General features: G+C 37.4%; 2 protein-coding genes across 7 annotated transcripts; one reads left to right on the forward strand and one right to left on the reverse strand.

Moving 5' to 3' along the window:
- Window positions 1-891: 891 nt before the first annotated feature.
- LOC306993801 (transmembrane protein 248) lies at window positions 892-4940 on the reverse strand. Its single transcript, XM_079603885.1, has 7 exons — window positions 4516-4940; window positions 3620-3803; window positions 3295-3529; window positions 2273-2417; window positions 2045-2195; window positions 1186-1320; window positions 892-1029 (listed from the first exon to the last, which is right to left on the reverse strand). Exons 2-7 carry the CDS (start codon window positions 3776-3778, stop codon window positions 1009-1011), a joined length of 846 nt encoding a protein of 281 aa, XP_079460011.1. The 5' UTR covers window positions 3779-3803; window positions 4516-4940; the 3' UTR covers window positions 892-1008.
- On the forward strand, window positions 4897-20886 carry thoc5 (THO complex 5). Of its 6 annotated transcripts, none has more exons than XM_079603881.1 (22): window positions 4897-5198; window positions 5920-6017; window positions 6111-6161; window positions 6288-6350; window positions 11122-11265; window positions 11346-11459; window positions 11618-11715; window positions 11954-12100; window positions 12192-12306; window positions 14914-15046; window positions 15128-15205; window positions 15594-15637; window positions 15728-15827; window positions 16703-16811; window positions 16897-16998; window positions 17433-17529; window positions 17730-17841; window positions 18050-18153; window positions 18264-18351; window positions 19337-19452; window positions 19537-19730; window positions 20659-20886. In XM_079603881.1, exons 2-22 carry the CDS (start codon window positions 5922-5924, stop codon window positions 20720-20722), a joined length of 2169 nt encoding a protein of 722 aa, XP_079460007.1. In that variant the 5' UTR covers window positions 4897-5198; window positions 5920-5921; the 3' UTR covers window positions 20723-20886. The 6 variants fall into 6 exon arrangements, with proteins under 6 accessions (XP_079460007.1, XP_079460005.1, XP_079460009.1 ...); XM_079603879.1 differs by having other exon boundaries at window positions 4995-5198; window positions 6111-6167; XM_079603880.1 differs by having other exon boundaries at window positions 5073-5226; window positions 6111-6167.
- Window positions 20887-21508: the final 622 nt, after the last annotated feature.

The following is a 21508-nucleotide window of genomic DNA, read 5'->3' on the forward strand; positions in this document are numbered from 1 at the left end:
CAATTTTTAACATTTAATATGCCTATGATCAGACTTAATGATTCATATTTTATGTCTGTTTTTACAAACAAGGTTTAAACTAGTCCAGACTTAAAATGCATGTTTGAGCGGTTTTAACTGAAAGCAATTTGCACTGACATATCTGAAAATATGTCAGTGCCTTTGTTTTGTCTCAAGATGCCCACCAAAGTAATGTTTCCCCCCAAAGCTTGTTTATAAAGCTACCTAAATGTCCTAGTAGTTGAACTAAGGCCTAATCCTGGTTTAATCCATTGGTTTAATCTAAACCCTGTCTGTGGAACCAGACCGTTATGTCACTTTACCGGTAGCTCAATTGTGATATAACTCCAGAGATGATGTTTTGCTGTCATGCATTGCTTTCTTTGTGAATCAGTGTTAACTTCAAGATCATTTCAACAATTTCTAGCTAATGAGTGGTTTTTGTGAAGTGTTGTTCACAACCGGTAAGTGCGTTTTGTGTGCAGTTTTTGAATCTGAATTAAAAGTCCAGAACACTGAATGCACCACCACTGAATAAGGTTCAGACACCATTACACAAGCAGAAAGGACACAGTGAAATATTTTAATACATTTTGTATTTAGAAAAATTAACAAATGATGTGTATTTAATGCATTTAAATAAAATTAATATAATGTGACTCCAAAAGATAGCATCCAATCATCTAACTTCCTCTTTGAGTATAGTTATATTATAATCATACGACTCTCAGGTTATGTTCTTTGGACTGTGATTGTTAACACTTGTCTAATCATAATAACATAGTGTTGGAACGAAACATGAAATAAAGTCACGTGTAGACCAGATCTGTTCTGATGGCACTGCAAGCAACCTGCATAACTGGTTGCAATTTCTTAGTTGCACAAGACCAACATGTTGGCAATGGGAAATTGTTGAATACCCAAACGCTCATTTCTTTCTGCAGAAAGTGTCTTCATGCGTTCTGACAACCAGTGCAGTCTCAAACGAGTCTGTTCTGCAGATGTTTCTCATGGCCTCAGCAGTGATTCCTATGAATAATTGAAAATGTTTGAACACTTTTCAAACCAACTGTATAACATGTTAATTCATGCAATAAAAATCCTGACAAAATGCAAATCAGAGAGAGTTTAATACTAAAGATTAGAGAGCTCTTTAGTAAACCAGAGCGCTACAGTAGGTACTACCTTTTGAAGATCGTTCCCCTGGTAAGAACGTGGTGAACGTGAAGAGAAACTTCCACACAGACTCATGAGGATGCAGACAACCAGCAGTGCAACACTGACCAGCAACAGGTGATACCGGCACAAGGCTTTTTCATCCTATAGTCAAACAATAAAGTGGAGAGGTTAGCTATGCTGCTTATACGATGATGGTACACATCGATACAGTTATTGAACTGAATTAACTAACTAAATTAAGCTGAATAATGACACTATTGTCTTCTGTAGAGCTGCATCACAGTTTAAATAGAATTTGTTTAATAACAGATTCATTTTACAACATTATTTTCCTGTTTAAAAGCTATAAAGAAGGGTTTTTGGGTTGCACTTTATTTTACAGTACCTGTACTTACCTAAGAAAGTACTGGGTAATATAAGGTAACTACAGGGGTAGGTTCAGGGTGAGTAACTAGTTATTGTAATAACTATAATAAGTACATAGTATGTGCATGGGGGAAAGGACTATAATAAAGTGCTACCAGGTTTATTTATTTTTTGCAGCAATTCCAAAGAGAAACAATTTTTTGGTTCCCCAAAGACCCATTTAGTGGATATTTTTAAAAGAATCACCACCTTTTGTTAGTGTGAATAACATTTGAATAATCTAAGGAACCTTATTCCACAAAAGAACCTTTTATGGAACAGAAATATTCTATGGATTTTAAAGGTTCTTCGATGCCAATAAAGAACCTTTATTTTTTAAGTGCTGTATAAAAGTGACTTGACTTGATATGGACACGTAGAGCTCCAACAGAAATAATCCCCTGCTGCCAATTACATGTTCATTAATTAAATATTTAGCTGATTCTATCTGAACGACTACCTTAGTGAGCAGGACCGTCAGGTGTGGATCTGATTTGAACTCCAGACCAAAGCAGTGTGGGGACTTGTGCTTGTTTGACTCTACAGCAACCGTCCTGACAGGTGAAGCGCTCTTATCCACGTTCTCTGCAACTGGGCATTCTGGAGGCGACCTGAAAGATCAGGAAATTAGCTTGCAGGATGTTTATTCACAACAAAAACTGGCTGTGTATATGTATAAGCTTCTCACGGAGTGTGAGGGAGAACGTGGGTCAGGGCGGTGAAATGAAGACAGCTCAGCGGTCGACTGGTCCTCGTCCCAGCAGGAGTTTGATAGTTGGGAACATCAGTGTGGAGGAACAGAGAAATGTTCACGGATGCTTTTGCTGCAGCCCCTGTGATGCGAAAGGTTATGTTGGCATTAGTAGAAAGCATTATAAAACAAACAACAGCCAAAGCAACTGTTATTCAATACATTTCCATGTCTCCTCTCCTTTAAATATGTCTTAATATATTATATTACAGTCACAACATTTAAAGAACATGAAAGTCTAATGCTGCCTTCACATGCTATCGGAATTATCGTAAATATGAGTTTCCTAGTTTTAAAATGGACATGAATGCCCTCTAAAGTTGTATTTACCACTAGGAAGCGCAGGGATACTTCCGATACCCAAGTTTCAGAGTTGGGCGGGCCATAAATATTAAACATGGGGGATGGGAGAACGATTGCTACTGTGACTGCTATTCTTTGTTCCTTTTACTACAACAGCAACATCGCCTTGTCTTGTCATTAAAGTAGTGCATATTTACATATATGAATAATCACGAAGCGTATGTTTAATACACGGCGAAAATAGCCTGCATTTGACTGAAATTCTAGAATTGTCAGCTAATATATATATATATTAGTCCTGTCAAATCGATTAATCGTTATTAAAGCACAACTAACATAAAAGTTTGTTAATATTTATATATAGTATATATACTGTATATATATATATATATATATATATATGTGTGTGTGTGTGTGCACATATATACATTGTATATGTATATTTATACATACACACACACACATATATTTACAAACTTTTGTTATATGCGATTTATTTGACAGCACTATATATATATATATAAATGCCAAAACCACATAACAGAATTACTAAAAATGACACGAAAAGTTACATTGAAAATATAAAAAAAATTTAAAATATGCTTATAAAAACTGTAATATTATGTAAATAATACTAAAATATCATACACACAAACCTTTGATGCCCAGCTGGCTGCCCAGCATTGTGGCACTAATGACAGTATCATCTGGGACGTCCCCTATAAACACCAGCGGCACCAGTAAGGAAACATGAGAAGTGCTCATGGAAATATTTGTCGTATCTGCATGCTCCACCATCCGGGGAGAGTCTTCCTCCAGCGGTGCATCTGTGTCGTTCACATGTGTGCAGAACTGAAAACCAGCAATAGAACCCAGAACCCCATTCCAGTCCTAGAAAACAAGCGTACGAGTATGAGTTAGTCAGTAAAGAAGAACCCAACTGCACAACCCAAACATTACAGCAGTGATCGTCATACTCACCACGCTTATGTCAGGGTTCTTGATGTCGTGATTCTGAGAGTAAAGTCCAGTGCAGACGAAAGTTATGGAGATGATCAGCAGACTGAGGAAGAACACAACCACAGGAGGGTGTCGAGAGACCTGATCTCTCAGGTTAGACACAGGCCTCCACTGACCCATAATGCACCAGGAGGGAAGACACCACCTGTGAGGTTTAAACCATGCAAAATATTTAATGCCTGTATTCAGAATGCTAGCTTACTACTTACTGAAAACTGTCTTTTCCCACTTTTTCCTTTATTAAACAAAAGCTTAAAAAATATATAGTCAAAACAATAGGTAATTTATTTTTACAGAGCCTCTGGTTTTTAAATAACAGTAAGTATAAGCTAAAAGTATAAAATAATATAAGTATTTGGCAATTGACTGAAATAAGTTTAAGTTGAAGCACTAAAATTACTAACGGGAAATAAATTAAAACTAAAACTGAAATAGAAATAAATCAAACTTAAATAGTAATCCGTTCATTTATTTTTTCAAGGGACAAGTAATTAAATAACAGTAATTAGAATAGTAATTCATTACACCAACACTGCTTTGTGCTTTGCATTATGAGATACAGTCCCATTCAGTGTGCTCTAGTTGTATACTAAACATTGTACCATATGTAGTGTGTAGTATGCATCTGAGTTCTATAATTTTCTGAGTTCTTCATGTTTGTACATTGAAAAAGGCTCATATCTTACTTAATGCGACAAAACAATAACATAATTATTATAATAATAGTATGTTAGTATGCTATTGATAACATAGCCCACTTCTATACTGCATAAAATAGGCTAAACACTATATTTGACACATGAACTAAATTGTATAATCATAATTTGATCATATTATAAAGTTTACCGACCACTTACCTTTAATTACGTTCATTTAATTAGCGCGTAGGGACGTTGAACGTTGACCAGGTTGAAATGTAGTAATGTAAATATTGATTGATAGCAACGCAAGCAACTTCCTCACAGGTGGCTTTCCTTCAAGACAGCTTTAATTCCAAATTAAAAGTCCAGTGGCGAAGAAGCAGGAATTGTAACTCTTACATGTTAGATTTTATCTAAATAAAGATAACACTGTGTTTTGTGTTACATTAAATTAAAATAGTATTAAACGCATTATGTGTTTGTTATGTAATATAATCAATATGAGAAAAGAAAAAAACACCAGTCAGCATTAATAAAATCTAAATTAATTAAATGTAAATCTTCCGTTTAAATTAAATGTGAAATGTTTTCTGGGTTTCTGTCATTCATTTGTAGCCCGAGTGCCAGCCCGAACCCCGCCTACAAATTTTTTTGGTCGGGAAGATATATGCCTAGAATATGAGTATGACGAAGCCAGGCTAATTCATTTGATGAGGGATGGATATTTCGCTCGGACATTTTGGTCTTAAATAGAGATCTTTTATTATGTAATCGAGCAGCGGAAGTGCTGTCCGTCGTTTCCTCCCGCATCCAGCCTGCGCATTCTTGCTGTTTGAATGACACAAGTTAATAATTAGATTCATTTTTACATACTTAAATTGGATAAAATCAGTTGAAAGGTGAGATTTTATGCTTCCAAATTGCTCGGTGAGTCTAATTTAAACACAACATGATACATTTCGGGTGTTTTAATTGATCTGCTGTTAACGTTACTTCATCAAGAAGCTAACCTGATAGCATAGTTTACTGAACTAGCTATCAATATAGGATATCATTTTCTAAACTTAATACATAATAAAGAAGCGTACGATACATATAACGTATGTGATGTTTAAAAGACATTTGACGTCTTACTCAAAGCAGATGAGTTATTTTAGTATTATTTATATACATTTATAATATTTAAATTATTAAAGGTTTACTAATTTTGCTATGTGCTTTTGTCATTTTTATTAGTTTTAGTTTTCATATGGTTCTATTTAGCTTTAATTTATTGCAATTTTTGTTTAATCCTTTTTTTTCAGTTACTGAACTATTTAATAGTTATATTAACGACACTGAAGTAGATTATATATAAAGAACACTACATAAAATAGTCTGTGTGACAATAATAAGTGATTTAGAAGTGAACTCTTAATTTCCTCTTCATAATCTTTTAAAATGTCCTCGGCTTTATTATGAAATATTGTGGTAGTAATAATATATGAAAGCATATTTTATTCCAGGAGATTGTAGTTTCTGTTTGGAGGCAGTTTGACAACTGACACAAATTATTATTATTTTTTTAAATCATTGCTTGTGATTTGATTTCTGCTCATTCTGATCTCTTTAATTTTTCAGTCATGTCCTCAGACGCTGTGAAGAAGAGAAAGCCGAAGGTCATCCGGAGTGAAGGAGGAACTCCAGAAGCCAAGCGCGGTCGAGGAGAGAGCGATCAGGTGAGCGGCTGTGAAATGCATTCGAGATGACTTCAGCAGAGCAGTCCACTAACCCTCTACTCATTCTTTTTCTCTAATAACTCTCATGGGCAGCTGAGTGCAGTCAGTTCACATGTCAAGTTCAGGAAGGTCAGGTTGAGGCAGGTGAAGGTACAATCCAGCATGTTCCACTCATTTAGGCTTCAGATGTGTTTCTTTCATGAGTTGTGTTCAGATGAGCTCCAGTGAGCAGATATGTTGATGCGAGACTCATGTGGCGTGTGTATGTAGGTCAAGATTCCCGCCGGACCTCATCTTATCGGACAGAGGAAGCTGTTTACAGCAAAGACTCAGGTTCCTATGAGATCTGTCTCTCTCTCCCCCTCCTTCATTTTTATCTGACAGCTGCAGGGTCCAAAATTAACACTTATTGAGCATCAAATGTCAATTAATTTTGTAATTTGGCCATTTTATATTACAAATGGCAAAGAATAAAGTAGGAGATACAAATTATATTCTGTATGAATAACAAACAATATTAATGTTATAAATAAACTGACAGTATATTTCTGAGGAACATAATCTTGATATATATATATATATATATATAGCAATTACAACCCGAATTCCGGAAAAGTTGGGACGTTTTTTAAATTTGAATAAAATGAAAACTAAAAGACTTTCAAATCACATGAGCCAATATTTTATTCACAATAGAACATAGATAACATAACAAATGTTTAAACTGAGAAATTTTACACTTTTATCCACTAAATGAGCTCATTTCAAATTTGATGCCTGCTACAGGTCTCAAAAAAGTTGGGACGGGGGCAACAAATGGCTGAAAAAGCAAGAAATTTGGAAAAGATTCAGCTGGGAGAACATCTAGCAACTAATTAAGTTAATTGATATCAGGTCTGTAACATGATTAGCTATAAAAGGGATGTCTTAGAGAGGCAGAGTCTCTCAGAAGTAAAGATGGGCAGAGGCTCTCCAATCTGTGAAAGAGTGCGTAAAAAGATTATGGAATACTTTAAAAACAATGTTCGTCAACGTCAAATTGCAAAGGCTTTGCAAATCTCATCATCTACAGTGCATAACATCATCAAAAGATTCAGAGAAACTGGAGAAATCACTGTGCGTAAGGGACAAGGCCGAAGACCTTTATTGGATGCCCGTGGTCTTCGGGCCCTCAGACGACACTGCATCACTCATCGGCATGATTGTGTCAATGACATTACTAAATGGGCCCAGGAATACTTCCAGAAACCACTGTCGGTAAACACAATCCGCCGTGCCATCTGCAGATGCCAACTAAAGCTCTATCATGCAAAAAGGAAGCCATATGTGAACATGGTCCAGAAGCGCCGTCGTGTCCTGTGGGCCAAGGCTCATTTAAAATGGACTATTTCAAAGTGGAAAAGTGTTCTATGGTCCGACGAGTCCAAATTTGACATTCTTTTTGGAAATCACGGACGCCATGTCCTCCGGGCAAAAGAGGAGGGAGACCTTTCATCGTGTTATCAGCGTTCAGTTCAAAAGCCAGCATCTCTGATGGTATGGGGGTGCATAAGTGCATACGGTATGGGCAGCTTGCATGTTTTGGAAGGCACTATGAATGCTGAAAGGTAGTGTTGTCACGATACTAGAATTTCTAACTTCGATACGATATCTTGAAAAATATCGATATTCGATACCATTTTCGATACCACAGAGAAAAAAACTGCCACAATATTAAGGGGGTATTTTTTTTATTTAAAGCTAAATATAACAAGTCTAGAACATGACAATGAGGTATATTTTACATGAACACAAATGTCCTGAGTTCTATCTGTTAATATGTTTTAATTGGACCAGGGCTAACATGACCCGTTGTATTTGTATATAACCTACTGTTATCAAAGATTAAAATATAGCCTACTGTAACAAAAAAGCACTTAACAGTATCAAATTGGAGGATAGAGTGTCAGTAATGTATAATAATAAGATTAAACATTCAATTTTCAGTTAAAGGCATTTCATTATTGAATTCAGAGATGCCATTGTCTAGCTGTTTAGTTGTTTAGTTAATAACTGTGTAATCAAATTGATGATAATCGCTAATGAAGGCAAATTGCAGAATTAAATAATAATTTTCTGAATAAAGTTAAATAGGCACAAGTTAATTTACATTTGACCACAGTTAAAATATTTACTTGTCTAAGATTCCTCAGTCAGATTATGTTAACTTTAAGAATTACGGTGAAAAAACGAGACAACACAGACTCATATCAACAACAATACTAGGCCATCTTGGTTACTGTTTCAGAAAAGTTAAAATGAGAAGAGTTACAGTGTTTCCTTTAGGATTTTTTTAGCAGTGGGGAAAGGTCTGTCCAAACAACAAACAAACACCCCTGATGCTGAGCGTAGCCTATGCTTGCTAAATGGTAGGCTACCCCTGGAGCCTGTTCCTTAAGTCTGTTTTCACCTATAAAATAATTTTTAAAAATGAGTGATGTGAGGGATTATTGATAGTCAAACAATCTTTTGGGTGCCCGGAGCCCGCTCGCAGTATGAAGCGCGTGTCCGCGCTATTCTCCGACATGCCCGCTCGCGGTGTGTAGCGCGTGTCCACGCTATTCTCCGACATGCCCGCTCGCGATGTTCTTTATCAATCAACCAAAGCCGGTCGCGGGGGCGCCGCCCTCGCCATCTTTCCATTCACTTCACTTTTGCTATAGAGCTGGTAAGTCCCGCCCCTTCCGTAAAACCCCGCTGGACCTCAAAGTTGAAAAAGCGTCAATGCAAGTGGATGGGAGAAAATAATTATTTTCTGGTCCCGTTTGAATTGTGCCATGAATGTGAACATATGTTGTCTGTGAATTTTTTATATAATCTTTCATGTGACAAGTTTGACAGTATATGGTATGATTCACTCTCATCGCAATCTGAATTCATGCCATTTAGGTCAATACTACTGTCTGACACACACATATCATCAGACAAACACACATAACACACATCATCAGACGAAAACACACATAACACACATCATCAGACGAACACACATATAACACACATCATCAGACGAACACATGTCGTTATGTCTCGTTATGTCTTTTCCATCAGTTGTGGAAAAGACATAACGAGAAAGACTACATGTCGCCTATGTGACGTCACCCCATAAAGTTGACTTACCCGTGATTTTCGCCAACCTCAACGATTTTGTCCTCTCCCTGAAAGAAGGCGGTGAAGTGCACCAAAGACACAGCCATGTCTAGCGGGATCCGTGAGCTAGAGCCGTGAGCTAGTGGTGTTGACGTTTCAAACGCGTCGAAAGCAGCGAAGAGTTGTAGTCCACAAAGTGCTCTCACACAAAGTCTACCCGTATCAAACTTCTACCCGCTAAATTGTAGCATTCTTCACACGAAAGATTATATAAAAAATTCACAGACAACATATGTTCACATTCATGGCACAATTCAAACGGGACCAGAAAATAATTATTTTCTCCCATTGACTTGCATTGACGCTTTTTCAACTTTGAGGTCCAGCGGGGTTTTACGGAGGGGGCGGGACTTACCAGCTCTATATAACCAGAGCGAATGAGACGAGTGCGTCACGTGTGGTGTTTTTTTTCAACGCGCCTTTGGAGAGAAGTGAAAGTGACCGCTCGGCTAGTATCGATACTTCGGGAAATTAGTATTGGTACCGTTCAGATATTTCAGTATCGATATTTATTGAAATATCGATATTTTTGACAACACTACTGAAAGGTATATAAAGGTTTTAGAGCAACATATGCTCCCCTCCAGACGACGTCTATTTCAGGGAAGGCCTTGTGTATTTCAGCAGGACAATGCAAAACCACATACTGCAGCTATTACAACAGCATGGCTACGTCGTAGAAGAGTCCGGCTGCTGAATTGGCCTGCCTGCAGTCCAGATCTTTCACCTATAGAGAACATTTGGCGCATCATTAAACGAAAAATACGTCAAAGACGACCACGAACACTTCAGCAGCTGGAAACCTATATAAGGCAAGAAAGGGACCAAATTCCAACACCAAAACTCCAGACACTCATAAACTTGATGCCCAGACGTCTTCAAACTGTTTTGAAAAAAAGAGGAGATGTTACACCATGGTAAACATGCCCCCGTCCCAACTATTTTGAGACCTGTAGCAGGAATCAAATTTGAAATGAGCTCATTTTGTGCATAAAATTGTAAAATTTCTCCGTTTAAACATTTGTTATGTTATCTATGTTCTATTGTGAATAAAATATTGGCTCATGTGATTTGAAAGTCTTTTAGTTTTCATTTTATTCAAATTTAAAAAACGTCCCAACTTTTCCGGAATTCGGGTTGTATATAGAATTTAACATCAACAGAAATATTTAATATAACAATAAGTGTTTGTGTGTATATATACATTTAATTAAAAGCAATAATTAAAATAAATATTTTAACTTCTAATATTAATTTTAATTAATTTGTCTTATTATTATTATACATTATAAATAGGTCATTGTCAACAATAATTTGTTTTGTTTTATTCTGTTATTTTACTTTTGTGCAGAACTTTGGTCTGTCGTTATTAAATGTTCTATATAAATCAATGAAACTAAACTAACAATCAATTATGCAGTTTAGCCTCATTATAACAAAAACACTTAGTATAACAATACATTTTGTATTATTATTATCAATATTATTATTAGCAATGATACTATTAGAATACACGTTTTTAAATGTATAAAGATAGGTATAATAATAATAATAATGTTTACGTTTTTGAATATTACACATTAAAATTAATTATTATAATTATTCAAATGAATTAATATTATACATTAAAATATTCAGTTACTGTGCTCGACCAAGAATCAAATATTCCAGAGAGCTGTAATAATTACTGCCAATGAAACTTTCTTAATTTACCCGCCATCAGCATGTAATTTTGGATCCTGCTCAGCTGTCGACACCTTTTCTGTTGCACTTTCGGGTGAGGAGGGTCACATATGATCTCACGGTTTTGTAGTTTCATTGTTGGCTCACAGATCATGTTCAGCTGGTAGGCAGGGCTGTGTGTGTGTGTGTTCTCTGGTCACTCTGTGTGTGTGTGTGTGTGTGTGTACCTCAGGAGGTCCGTGTGTATAATGAGGAGGTGGAGCTTGAGGGCAGAGACCCGCAGCATGACTACATGCTGTATAAGGACACGTGTGCCGCTCTGGCCAAACTCATGGCGGAAATCCAGGAGCTGAAAGCCGGCGGCGTGAAAGACGGAGTGAGTTTCACTGTTGCCACGTGTCTAAAACTGACAATGGAATGAAATGGAACTGATCTTTTGCTTTATGCGTCCTATAGAGTGTAGAGATCGAGGAGAGACGCAGACAGAGCAGCGTTCATTTCATTACCCTGAAGAAACTCAACCGCCTGGCACACATGCGACTGAAGAAAGGCCGAGACCAGACACATGAGGTGAACACAGTTACCACTTACAACACTGATCTGATTTAGCATATACCGGTACTCGCTCACATGCTTGCTATATTCTAGTTTTAGTCCAGTTTTTTTATGTTTAACATAAATTGCTTGATAAATGATTGTTTCAGCCAACAGTATTTCTCTGTCCGCAGGCGAAGCAGCGAGTGGATGTTCTTCACCTGCAGCTGCAGAATCTGCTCTATGAGGTCATGCACCTGCAGAAAGAGATCGGAAAGTGTCTTGAGTTCAAGTGAGTGCCAGAAATTACAAAAACACAATTAATATAACGAAAAAAACATTTCTAGAGTGAATAAACATTTTTCTATGGCTGGAACAACATGTTGACGTACTCGATTACGTGGATTGCGCACTGTTTATGTTCATCCCTAATCCCCTGTCATGTTTCGCACGAAACAAAACTCTAGAGCAGATGCTAATGGCTAGTATGGCACCTGTGTGAAGCAGATGTTAACGTCTCTGTGTTCCAGGTCTCAACATGAGGAGATCGAGCTGGTGAGTGAGGAGGAGTTCTTCCAGGAGGCTCCGGCGGAGATCTCACGCCCTAACGTCACACGCGACGATCAGCACCAGCTCACGCTCGCACGCCTGGACTGGGAACTAGAGCAGAGGAAGAGGTAACACACATCAGCGACCCTCCATAGCCCTCAAATACCTCTGAATCTTCAACAACATCATTAAACATCCATGGCATGGTCCATAATGCAGGTTGGCGGAGCAGTATAAGACGTCTTTGACCAGTAAGGAGAAGATTCAGAAAGCCATTGAGCAGAAGAGAGAATACCTGAGCAGCCTACAACCTGGACTGCAGAACATCATGCAGGTGAAACCTTAGACTGACATGTATAATATATATTTGAAATGGCTTTCGCCAGGGCTTAATTTGAGCCGGAACACGCAGGAACATGTTCCGTCACCTCCGACATTGGATCCGGAACCTTTTTTATTGGATCCGCCACCTCCTGTGTCACAAAAAATTAATTGTTAATTTTAATAATTTTTTTTTACTGTTTGTGTAGCCTAGTGTTCAATGTTTGTGACACATGACTTGCGCGCTTGTTGTACGAGTTGAGATTGCTGTTAGCCTCGATCGTTTCACTCAGGGGAAAAATGTCAAAAAGACAGGAAAGTTTGCTTAACTTTTTCAAATACGCTGGACAGTCAGATCCCAAACAAGCAATAATCGTTTCCGCTGATCAGGAGACCACGGTGGACACAGTAGCCTAGTATCGATATCTCGTTATTTCGACATAAATAAGGGGACATCCTAATCTGCATTAAGCCACATTAAGCGTTATTATAGCCTAATGGTTTTCTATGGGAGGAAAATGCTTAACCGTTCATATGCACTCATCTGATTTTTTGTACATAGCCTATTTGTTAGGATTTTAGTATCATAATGATTAGGCTAATAAATGCACGCACAATTATCCGTGAACTTTTTTTTTTGAACAAATGCCTTTCAACTTGTGTGTGCAAAATTCTGAATTAAATTACTGTGCAGAAATTTGTACAAATAGAGAGTAGGCTATAAGCCTACTATACTGTTCTAGCCATTAAAAAAAAGCGCGTTTCATATTTGTTAAAATATTATAATGTTATTTTTTTTCCCCATTTATGTTGATTTATGAAAAGTGAACAGCACGACGAGTAAGATAGGATGCGCAATAGCCTATGAGACATGGAGCGGGAGACATGATTTTGACTGTTGAAGTTGAAGTTGTTATAGAAAGCCTTTCTTTAAAGTGAATTTTGTTTTGTATAAATTGTATCTTAATTTTAATACATTTTTCATCAACCAATTGCCTGTATTTAATGAATAGGCCGACGAAACAAATATAACGGAGGCGCCCGCGCGCTCACTTGCATTGCACGTGAACTAGAGCACATCCTAACTTAACGAAACTCAGTGTATGCCTCACACAGACATGACAAATACATCAAATACACAACGCTTGAAATGTCTTTAAACTAAATAATTCAAAAAGAAAAAAGAAAAAGGCTAGCCTACTCTCTGATTATGTAATCCATTATTAGGCTTATTTATGTGCATTTCTCTCTATAAGCGCGTTCACACGGAGATGGCGATCGTCAACTTCATCTTTGCAGCCGGGTCGACACTTTTAGAGAAAACACTTGTTTATTAATAAAAATCAATAGCCTACACGCGTCACCGGTTTTACAGATGCACGCACACATATTATTTCGAAATAACGAGATATTGTGTTGAAATAACATTATTATTAATAATAGCCTACATCTTTTAGAATAGGCCTATTTGATTGAATGCTGAATGTTGCGCTTGTTCAATTTAATAAAATTAAAACTTGAATTGTGATCATTAACATAACTGAATATTAAATATTTAGTGACCAAGTTTTGCGCAGCTCCCCGTCAATGATCTAGCAGCGCCCACTCAGCACATGCTGTCCGTGCAGAGAAGCTACGTAGGCAGTGCAATTTTTTATTTATTTTTTTTGTTCCGTGACCTCCAACCCCCGTTTTGAGTCGCCGGATCCCCCCCCCCTCTGCGCTCCGGGACCTCCCACTTTACAAATTAAGCACTGGCTTTCGCACTGAGTAGTTCTAGGAACAAGCCACCAGGGTGGTTCCCCGAGAGCTAATGGTTCCCATAGGAACATTTTCTTGTTTGCATTCGCACCGCCAGTAGGAACTCTGAAGTTAATTTGTTGTTGTTGTGACCATTATTTTGACGGCGCTGAGAACGCCAGAGCCTAACATAGTGCTCACATTCTCCTTGTTCATTGGTTGTGTCCGGTTAACGTAACACATTAACAGTTATTCAGCTCCACAATAGCATAAAGAACATATACCTGGGAGGCTGAATAGGCTAAATTAACAGAAGCGAGTCCAACAAGTTACCGGTAAGCAAGTTCACCAAGCTCCCGATCTCATTCCACAACACTGAATCCATTGAGTTCTTCCTCGGTGTCGCTTCTGAACAACTCCGCCAACTAGAGCGCCCTCTCTCGGCTGTAGACGGTAATGTTTTCTCTTGGTTCATCTCGGTCAGTATGAATAAATTTTGATATATAAGTCGCACCTGACTATAAGTCGCAGGACCAGCCAAACTATGAAAAAATTGCGACTTATAGTCCGGAAAATATGGTACACAGCTTTTTTTTTTAAATGGCGTTTTGCGTGTTTCGCGTGCTTTCGGGCCAATCAGTGAACACTAACATCACTGTAGTTCCTATAGTGCTGGTTTAGACCCGACTCTGAAGTAGGAGCTAAATTAGTTCCTCCAAAATCATTCCTAGTTCCTGCGGTGCTAACACGCCAAAATCAGGTACTTCCGCCAATAGTTCTAGTAACTATGAAAAAGTTCCTCCGGTCCGAAAGCCTCTATTGTCACAGTGCATCTTATTAGACAGGAAGAGACTGACGGATCTCTCTCTGTCTCTCACAGGCGTCTGTCCCAGTGCAGGAGTATCTGAAGATGCCGTTCGAGCACATGCAGAAGCAGGCCGAGGTCGCCCGTCACCTGCCGCCGCCTCTGTATGTGCTGCTGGTCCAGGCCGGTGCGTACGGACAGGCCTGCGGTAAGATTCCCAGCGGCACCTGCAAGACCTTTTGTTTCTGATGAATCCTAGTTCATGAGATCATGCAATTGTGTGTTTCAGACAAACATCTGTCTGTGAGCATCAGTGGAGACGTGGATGAGGCCAAAGCTCTGTCCAGACCCCCGGAGGACTCGCAAGGTACCTGTTGTAACGGTCACTTAGTGCATTTACGGTAATTCGAGGTACAATGAGAACGGCGCATGTGTGTAGAGAGTGTGTCCGTAATAGATGTGAAAGGTGAGGAGAAGAGATAACCGCTCTACCGACTTTTGTACACTTTCTTTTATTTCCATTTCTATTTGTGATTTCCACTCAATCCCCATGTATGCAGATGAGTGTGATGTTTAAGTAATTTTATTAAACCCGGGGAAAATACGCCATCTCTCGTGGATCTTTTCTTCCGACACCACATATTGTTTTTCTCTCTGGGCAACAACATCTCAACTTTGCGTTAAACTGTGCATCTTTGATTTGTGTGTGTGATGATCAGTGCAGTATTATATTTCATGTCCTGTTTCTGTCTCAGATGACGAAAGTGATTCGGACGCAGAGGAGGAGCAACAGAACACGGTCAGAATTAGTTTTTAACCTCTGTGGTTCATTATCTTGTCATTTGTGTTTGTGTGCTTATGATGTAATTTCCTGTCTCTTTCTGTTCAGAAGCGCCGGCGGGCGACTGTAGGAGCTCAACTGGATGACAAGCGTAAAGAGATGCTGAGGCGTCACCCTCTCTCGCTCTGCGTGGACCTCAAGTGTAAAGGTGCGTGAAACTGACCCACAGTTCATATTAAACCATATTACATAACTGATTGAATTCATTTGCATGAATCAACGTGTTTATCGTTGTTTTCCAGTCTTTAAGGCATATATATATATATATATAGTAGCGTTCAAAAATGTGGGGTCAGAAAGATCTTTTAATGTTTTTGAAGTCTCTTTTGCTCACCAAGAATGCATTTATTTGATGAAAAATGCAGTGAAAACAGTAATATTGTGAAATATTACTATTTAAAATAACTGTTTTCTATGTGAATATATGTTAAAATGTAATGTATTCCTGTGATCAAAGCTCATTACTCCAGTCTTCAGTGTCACATGATCCTTCAGAAATCACTCTAATATGATGATTTGCTGCTAAAGAAACATTTCTGATTATTATCAATGTTGAAAATAGTTTTGCTGCTTTATATTTTTTGTGGAAACTGATAATTTTTTATTTTCAGAATGCTTTAATGAATAGAAAGTTCAAAAGTATAGCATTTATTTAAAATATAAATATTTTGTAACATTATAAACCTCGTTATTGTCACTTTTGGTCAATTTAATGCATACTTGCTGAATAAAAGTATTAATTTCCTTAAAAAAACAAACTTTGGAATGGTCATGTATATTATTTTATATCATATTATATGTATATTGCTGTCACCTTAATTTAAATAGTTTGTTATATTTTAAATCATATTGTGATTTTCTGTACCAGTCCAGATATATACCGCTTTATTTGTTTGTTAAAATTTTTTATAATTAAATGTATTGTCCCCAGAAGTAGTTTTAGCTACTTTTAGTTATAATTCTATAGTTAGTAATTTTTAACAGTACAGGTTGTGTTATTTCTCTCTCTCTCTCTCTCTCCAGACGGCAGTGTCCTGCATCTGTTTTTCTATTATCTCATGAATCTCAACATTCTGACTGTGAAGACCAAAGTTTCCACCTCTACGGATCTGTCTGGGGCCGTCAGCGCCGGGTCCGTACAACAGCACCAGAACATAAACAGTCAGATGTTTTCTGTAGGTGTTTGTTTTCTAACAGCGGTTACGTGTCTGTCACAGGGAGCTTCTGAACCAGGAGAGTTTGCTGAACTGTCTTTATGCGTCTGATCATGGCAAAGAGACGCCCAACCCTTCCAACCGTTACCAGTTTGATAAAGTCGGGTAAGACAGTTTACTCCACTTTATATTCTTCTTCTTATCGCCAGGGTTTGAATTGTACGGAGCCTGACAAAGGGACCTGGTGGTGGACGTTATATGAGATGGGAGGGGAAAACATATTAAAAAAAAATTTGTTAGCTCGCAAAAATGTTTGCACTCCCACAAGAAACTTTGTTTTATTAGCGAGTGAATGCAGAGTTTCTCTGGGAAACATTTTGTGAGAGAACGCAAAAGCATTGAGATTAAATTTTTCCTCCCATCTCATATTTTTTTCCATCACCATGTCCCTTAATGTAAGTTTAATCCAAACAAACATGCAAAGTCTGAACACACCCTTTTACTACACTAAGTTTGCCTATTTTAAATTTGAATTTAAAATAGGCTTTGCTTCTGATATGGCATTAAATAAAATAAAATGAAATTGACTTTCTGTGCAGAATCACTACGTTTTCGGATTATGTATCAGATCTCGGACATCCATACGTTTGGGTGCAGAAACTGGGCGGCCTGCAGTTCTCGTCTGATGGTGCACAGGTGTGTGTTGCTTTACATATTTTACATTGCATTTTTCGTTGCGGTGTTATTGTTAAACCGTTTTTATGTTGTGTTAGTAAACGAGTCTTGAATGCACATGTCTGCGACCATATCGATATTGTCTAAAATGAGTGTTTTTTTTTAATGATTGACATCTGCGTAGTGGACGATATTGTAATGTAATAAAGTGTGTGTTTCAGTCGGGGCTGAGAGGAAGTGCTCTGAGCGCCAGTCACATGGAGAGGACCATAAAACTGCTGCGAGGAAGACTACAGGCTCGACTGTCCTTACACAAACAGTTCAGCTCACTGGGTATGAGACCGCTAGATGTTCACTGTATTATTGGTCTTGTGTTGCGATGCGTTTATTGTTTGTTTAGAAATAAGAATATCACCTAGATAAAATCAGAGCATTTTTAGTCAATAAAAATAGAAAAATATACATTAAGTCAGTAAATCTGATAATTCAACCATGCATTTGATCCGTTTAGCATGTTCATTTTTTTAATGTTGTGTCCCAGAGCACAGCATCATCCCGGTCTCCAGCGAATGCCAGCATCTGTTTCCCGCTAAAGTGATTTCCGGTCTCACGCGCTGGACCATGATGAGCCACCAGGAATTCACTGTATGTTTCTCCCAATCTGGAAACACATCAGGATGTTTAGCATCTCACATTGACAGCATGAGCGAGCTTGATATTCAGTGTCTCAATGCGCTTTTGTTCTTGTTCAACAGGAGCTGGGCTTTGTACAGCACGTGTTGAAGGCCGGTCTGGTGCATGAGACGGATCTGTTCTTCATGGCAGTTGTGGAGAGAGGAACAGGTGGGACTTGTGTCAGACTTTTTACTATCGACATGTCCGGTTTGCATTGCAGCTTATTCTGACCAGAAATCACATACTTAGACAGGAAGAGACCGTCTGACGGACATGTTAACTAGGCAAACGCAGTTTTTATGTGACGTTTAGGGTGGCAGGTAAATATGAATTCAGTTATATCTCATTTACTTGCTACTAAGTATCCCAAACCAAAGTCTTGAACATCTTTCAGAGCTGTGGTGTTAACTAAATCTATTTCAAATATTTTTTATTAGTTGAAATAAAGCCGAAATAAATATTAATGTTAGATTGAAAAACTTAAATAAAATGGGAAGTGCTGCATTGCAGGGTTATCAACTAAAACCAAAACCATAAAATAATATTTGTATTACTTAAAAAAACAAACAAAAAACATTAACTTATATAAAATTAAAGTTTTGCTACATTTCTCATAAGTACTAAAATAACAAACAAACACAAAACTAAAATTTAATTTAAAAAACTTTCTTGATGTTTGAAAAGAGCTAAGAAAAATAACAAACAAAATTACCAAAACTTAGATTAAATTAAATTGACTTAAATTCAAAATATTAACATGAAATGTAGGTTATCAATGATACCAAACACTGTTGCTTTGTTGAAAATAAATTATAAATAAAAATAATAATAACTTACAATACTACAAAAACTTATTTTAAGTATTAAAATTGCTCAAACTGAACAAATCAATTACAGCATAATAGAATATATATATATATATATAACTAATAAAAATGGCAAAAGCACTAACAAAATTACTCAAATGAAACATGAAAATATAAAAATAAAAGCTTATTCAAAATATGTATAAATACTATTAAAGTGTATTTTACTAAAATAACTGTTTCAGAGATTTAATATCATGAATATCACAAAGTCCATGTTATTGAAACCTGTCGAGCAGAATATGTGCATCATCACTGACTCCTATGCTTGTCCGGTTGTCGATCAGCACGTGTGTCGGCCGCTGTGGTGTTGAACCCCCGTTACCCTGATGTGGCGCCCCTCTTCTCGCTCTCTCTGCTCTGGAAGGGAGAGCGCAGCGGCCGCTCTGACGATAACCTGCGGGTAAGAGCGAATCGTACCTGTGTTCAGATATTCAAGGAGAAACGGCTGAAACTATTCTCTGATTGATTTTGTTGTCGTGTGCAGGCGGTCGAGAGTGAGGTGAACGTGTTCCGGTCCGAGTTGCAGGGCCCGCGCCCGGGCCTGCAGCTCCTGACCAATCAGATCCAGCGTCTGTGTGTGTGTCTGGATGTGTATCTAGAGACGGAGAGTCAAGTGTGTGACGGCTCAGAGGGACCTAAAGAGTTTCCTCGAGAGAAGATGTGCTTGCGGACTGCCAGGTAACACACTAGGCCTACTGTAAATACGCTTCTCCTTTGTATTTACAAAATGAGGAATGAGGCCATTTTTTAGGGGAAGTCAGTCGCAACCTAATTTATTTCCATGTGACATTTTCAAGGGTCGAATAACTTGCATTATTGCAGAAACTTGCTTTTTTATATTTATAAATACACTAATGAATTGTGCACATTAACACCAGCAATAGTTGTTTCCATCCTATTTCTATTTTTGGGATATCGCACTAAGATGTGCATAAATTCTGAAAATGTGCATAATAAAACGTATGCGCTCAATTGAGGCGGATAATGTTTTTATTCGATAAGACTACGTGCACATAAATTACAATGGAAACACATGTACCAAAAAATCACTCAATGCGCAACAAAAACTCAACAGAGGATGTGATTGGATAGCTAGACTAACTAGCGGACCAATCGCATCACAGCATCTCAAATGCTGGTTGGGTTGTTCTGAAATGCCTGAGCCAAAGTCTGTCTTCAAAATGATTTAGTTTAATTTCCTCTCAGAAGCGTTTCACACGATTGTGCTTCTAAATACCAGGCATCAGAACGCAAAAGAACATGACAGCGTTTATTGCGTTTCATTTGCACGCTCTGAGACGCAAGTCAAGAGTGGCTTCCCCGATTGCAGCAGCTTCCATTTTTATTACAGATATTTTGCTCCAATTTCCCAGGAAGTGACGATTTTGTTCTCTTGAACACATGGGATGGAAACTGTGCTTTATTCACAAATGATTTTTGCGATATTCACATCTTTGAATGGAAACAGCTTATGTATATTTAGAAAGAATTTCTAAATTCATTCATAATTGTTTAACCTTGAATATTTTTTTTTATATAGTGAAGAATTCCTAATTCTTCTGCTGGATAAAAACTTGAGCTCATGTGAAATCTGTGTTTCTCTCAGGGGTCCGAGTCGTCTGAAGCCCTTCAAGTACAATCATCCGCAAGGCTTCTTCAGTCACCGCTGAATCCGGATCTCAGGACGAGCGAGACTGTTTTAGTGCTGTTAGGAGAGGCTGAAACCCTCTCTCAGTCTCTGTCCTCTACCTTTTACCTCTGTTTTTTTCATATGTGTTTCTCGTTTTGCTCAAATAATGTGAAGTAGAAAATAAAACATTGATTTTGATAAGAACGTCTGTTTTCTCGGCTCTTTGATGATTCCACCTTCCCCCCCAAATATTCCACACACAATAACAAAATACAAACAAACAAACAAACCAAAAGTGCTGAGAAGTATAACAAATTACATTCAATTATATCCTGCATTAGTAGTTCAGAAACATGAAGGGAAATTTAAAGAAACAAAACAAAACACCTCTATTTTAAGTTAATTTCTGTAACACACATCTTAAACTCTTTATATATATATATATATATAGTTACATAGATAGAAAGATCTATAGACACAAAAACAAACATATTTTAGTGATGTATATATCACTAAAATATGTTTAGATATCACTATTATATATATGTATACACACATCTATATAAAAATATGTAGAATTCAACATAAGAGTCTCTAATACATTATTTACAAGTGAAAAACATTTTTTTTTAGGGATGGTACTATGAAAAGTAGAATGCATGTAAAACAATTAAAAAAGCAGAATAAAAATTATAGATAGATTGTATATATACACAGTTTTATTTTTTTTAATTGTTTTACATATATTATACATGACCTAAAAAAGTTCGTTTTTTTGCACTATTCGTTTGAAAATTATTTATTAGAGACTCTTATTTTGAAGTCC

Source organism: Phoxinus phoxinus, assembly GCF_949152265.1.
Source record: "Phoxinus phoxinus genome assembly, chromosome: 25".
In the NCBI taxonomy this organism is placed as follows: Eukaryota; Metazoa; Chordata; class Actinopteri; order Cypriniformes; family Leuciscidae; genus Phoxinus; species Phoxinus phoxinus.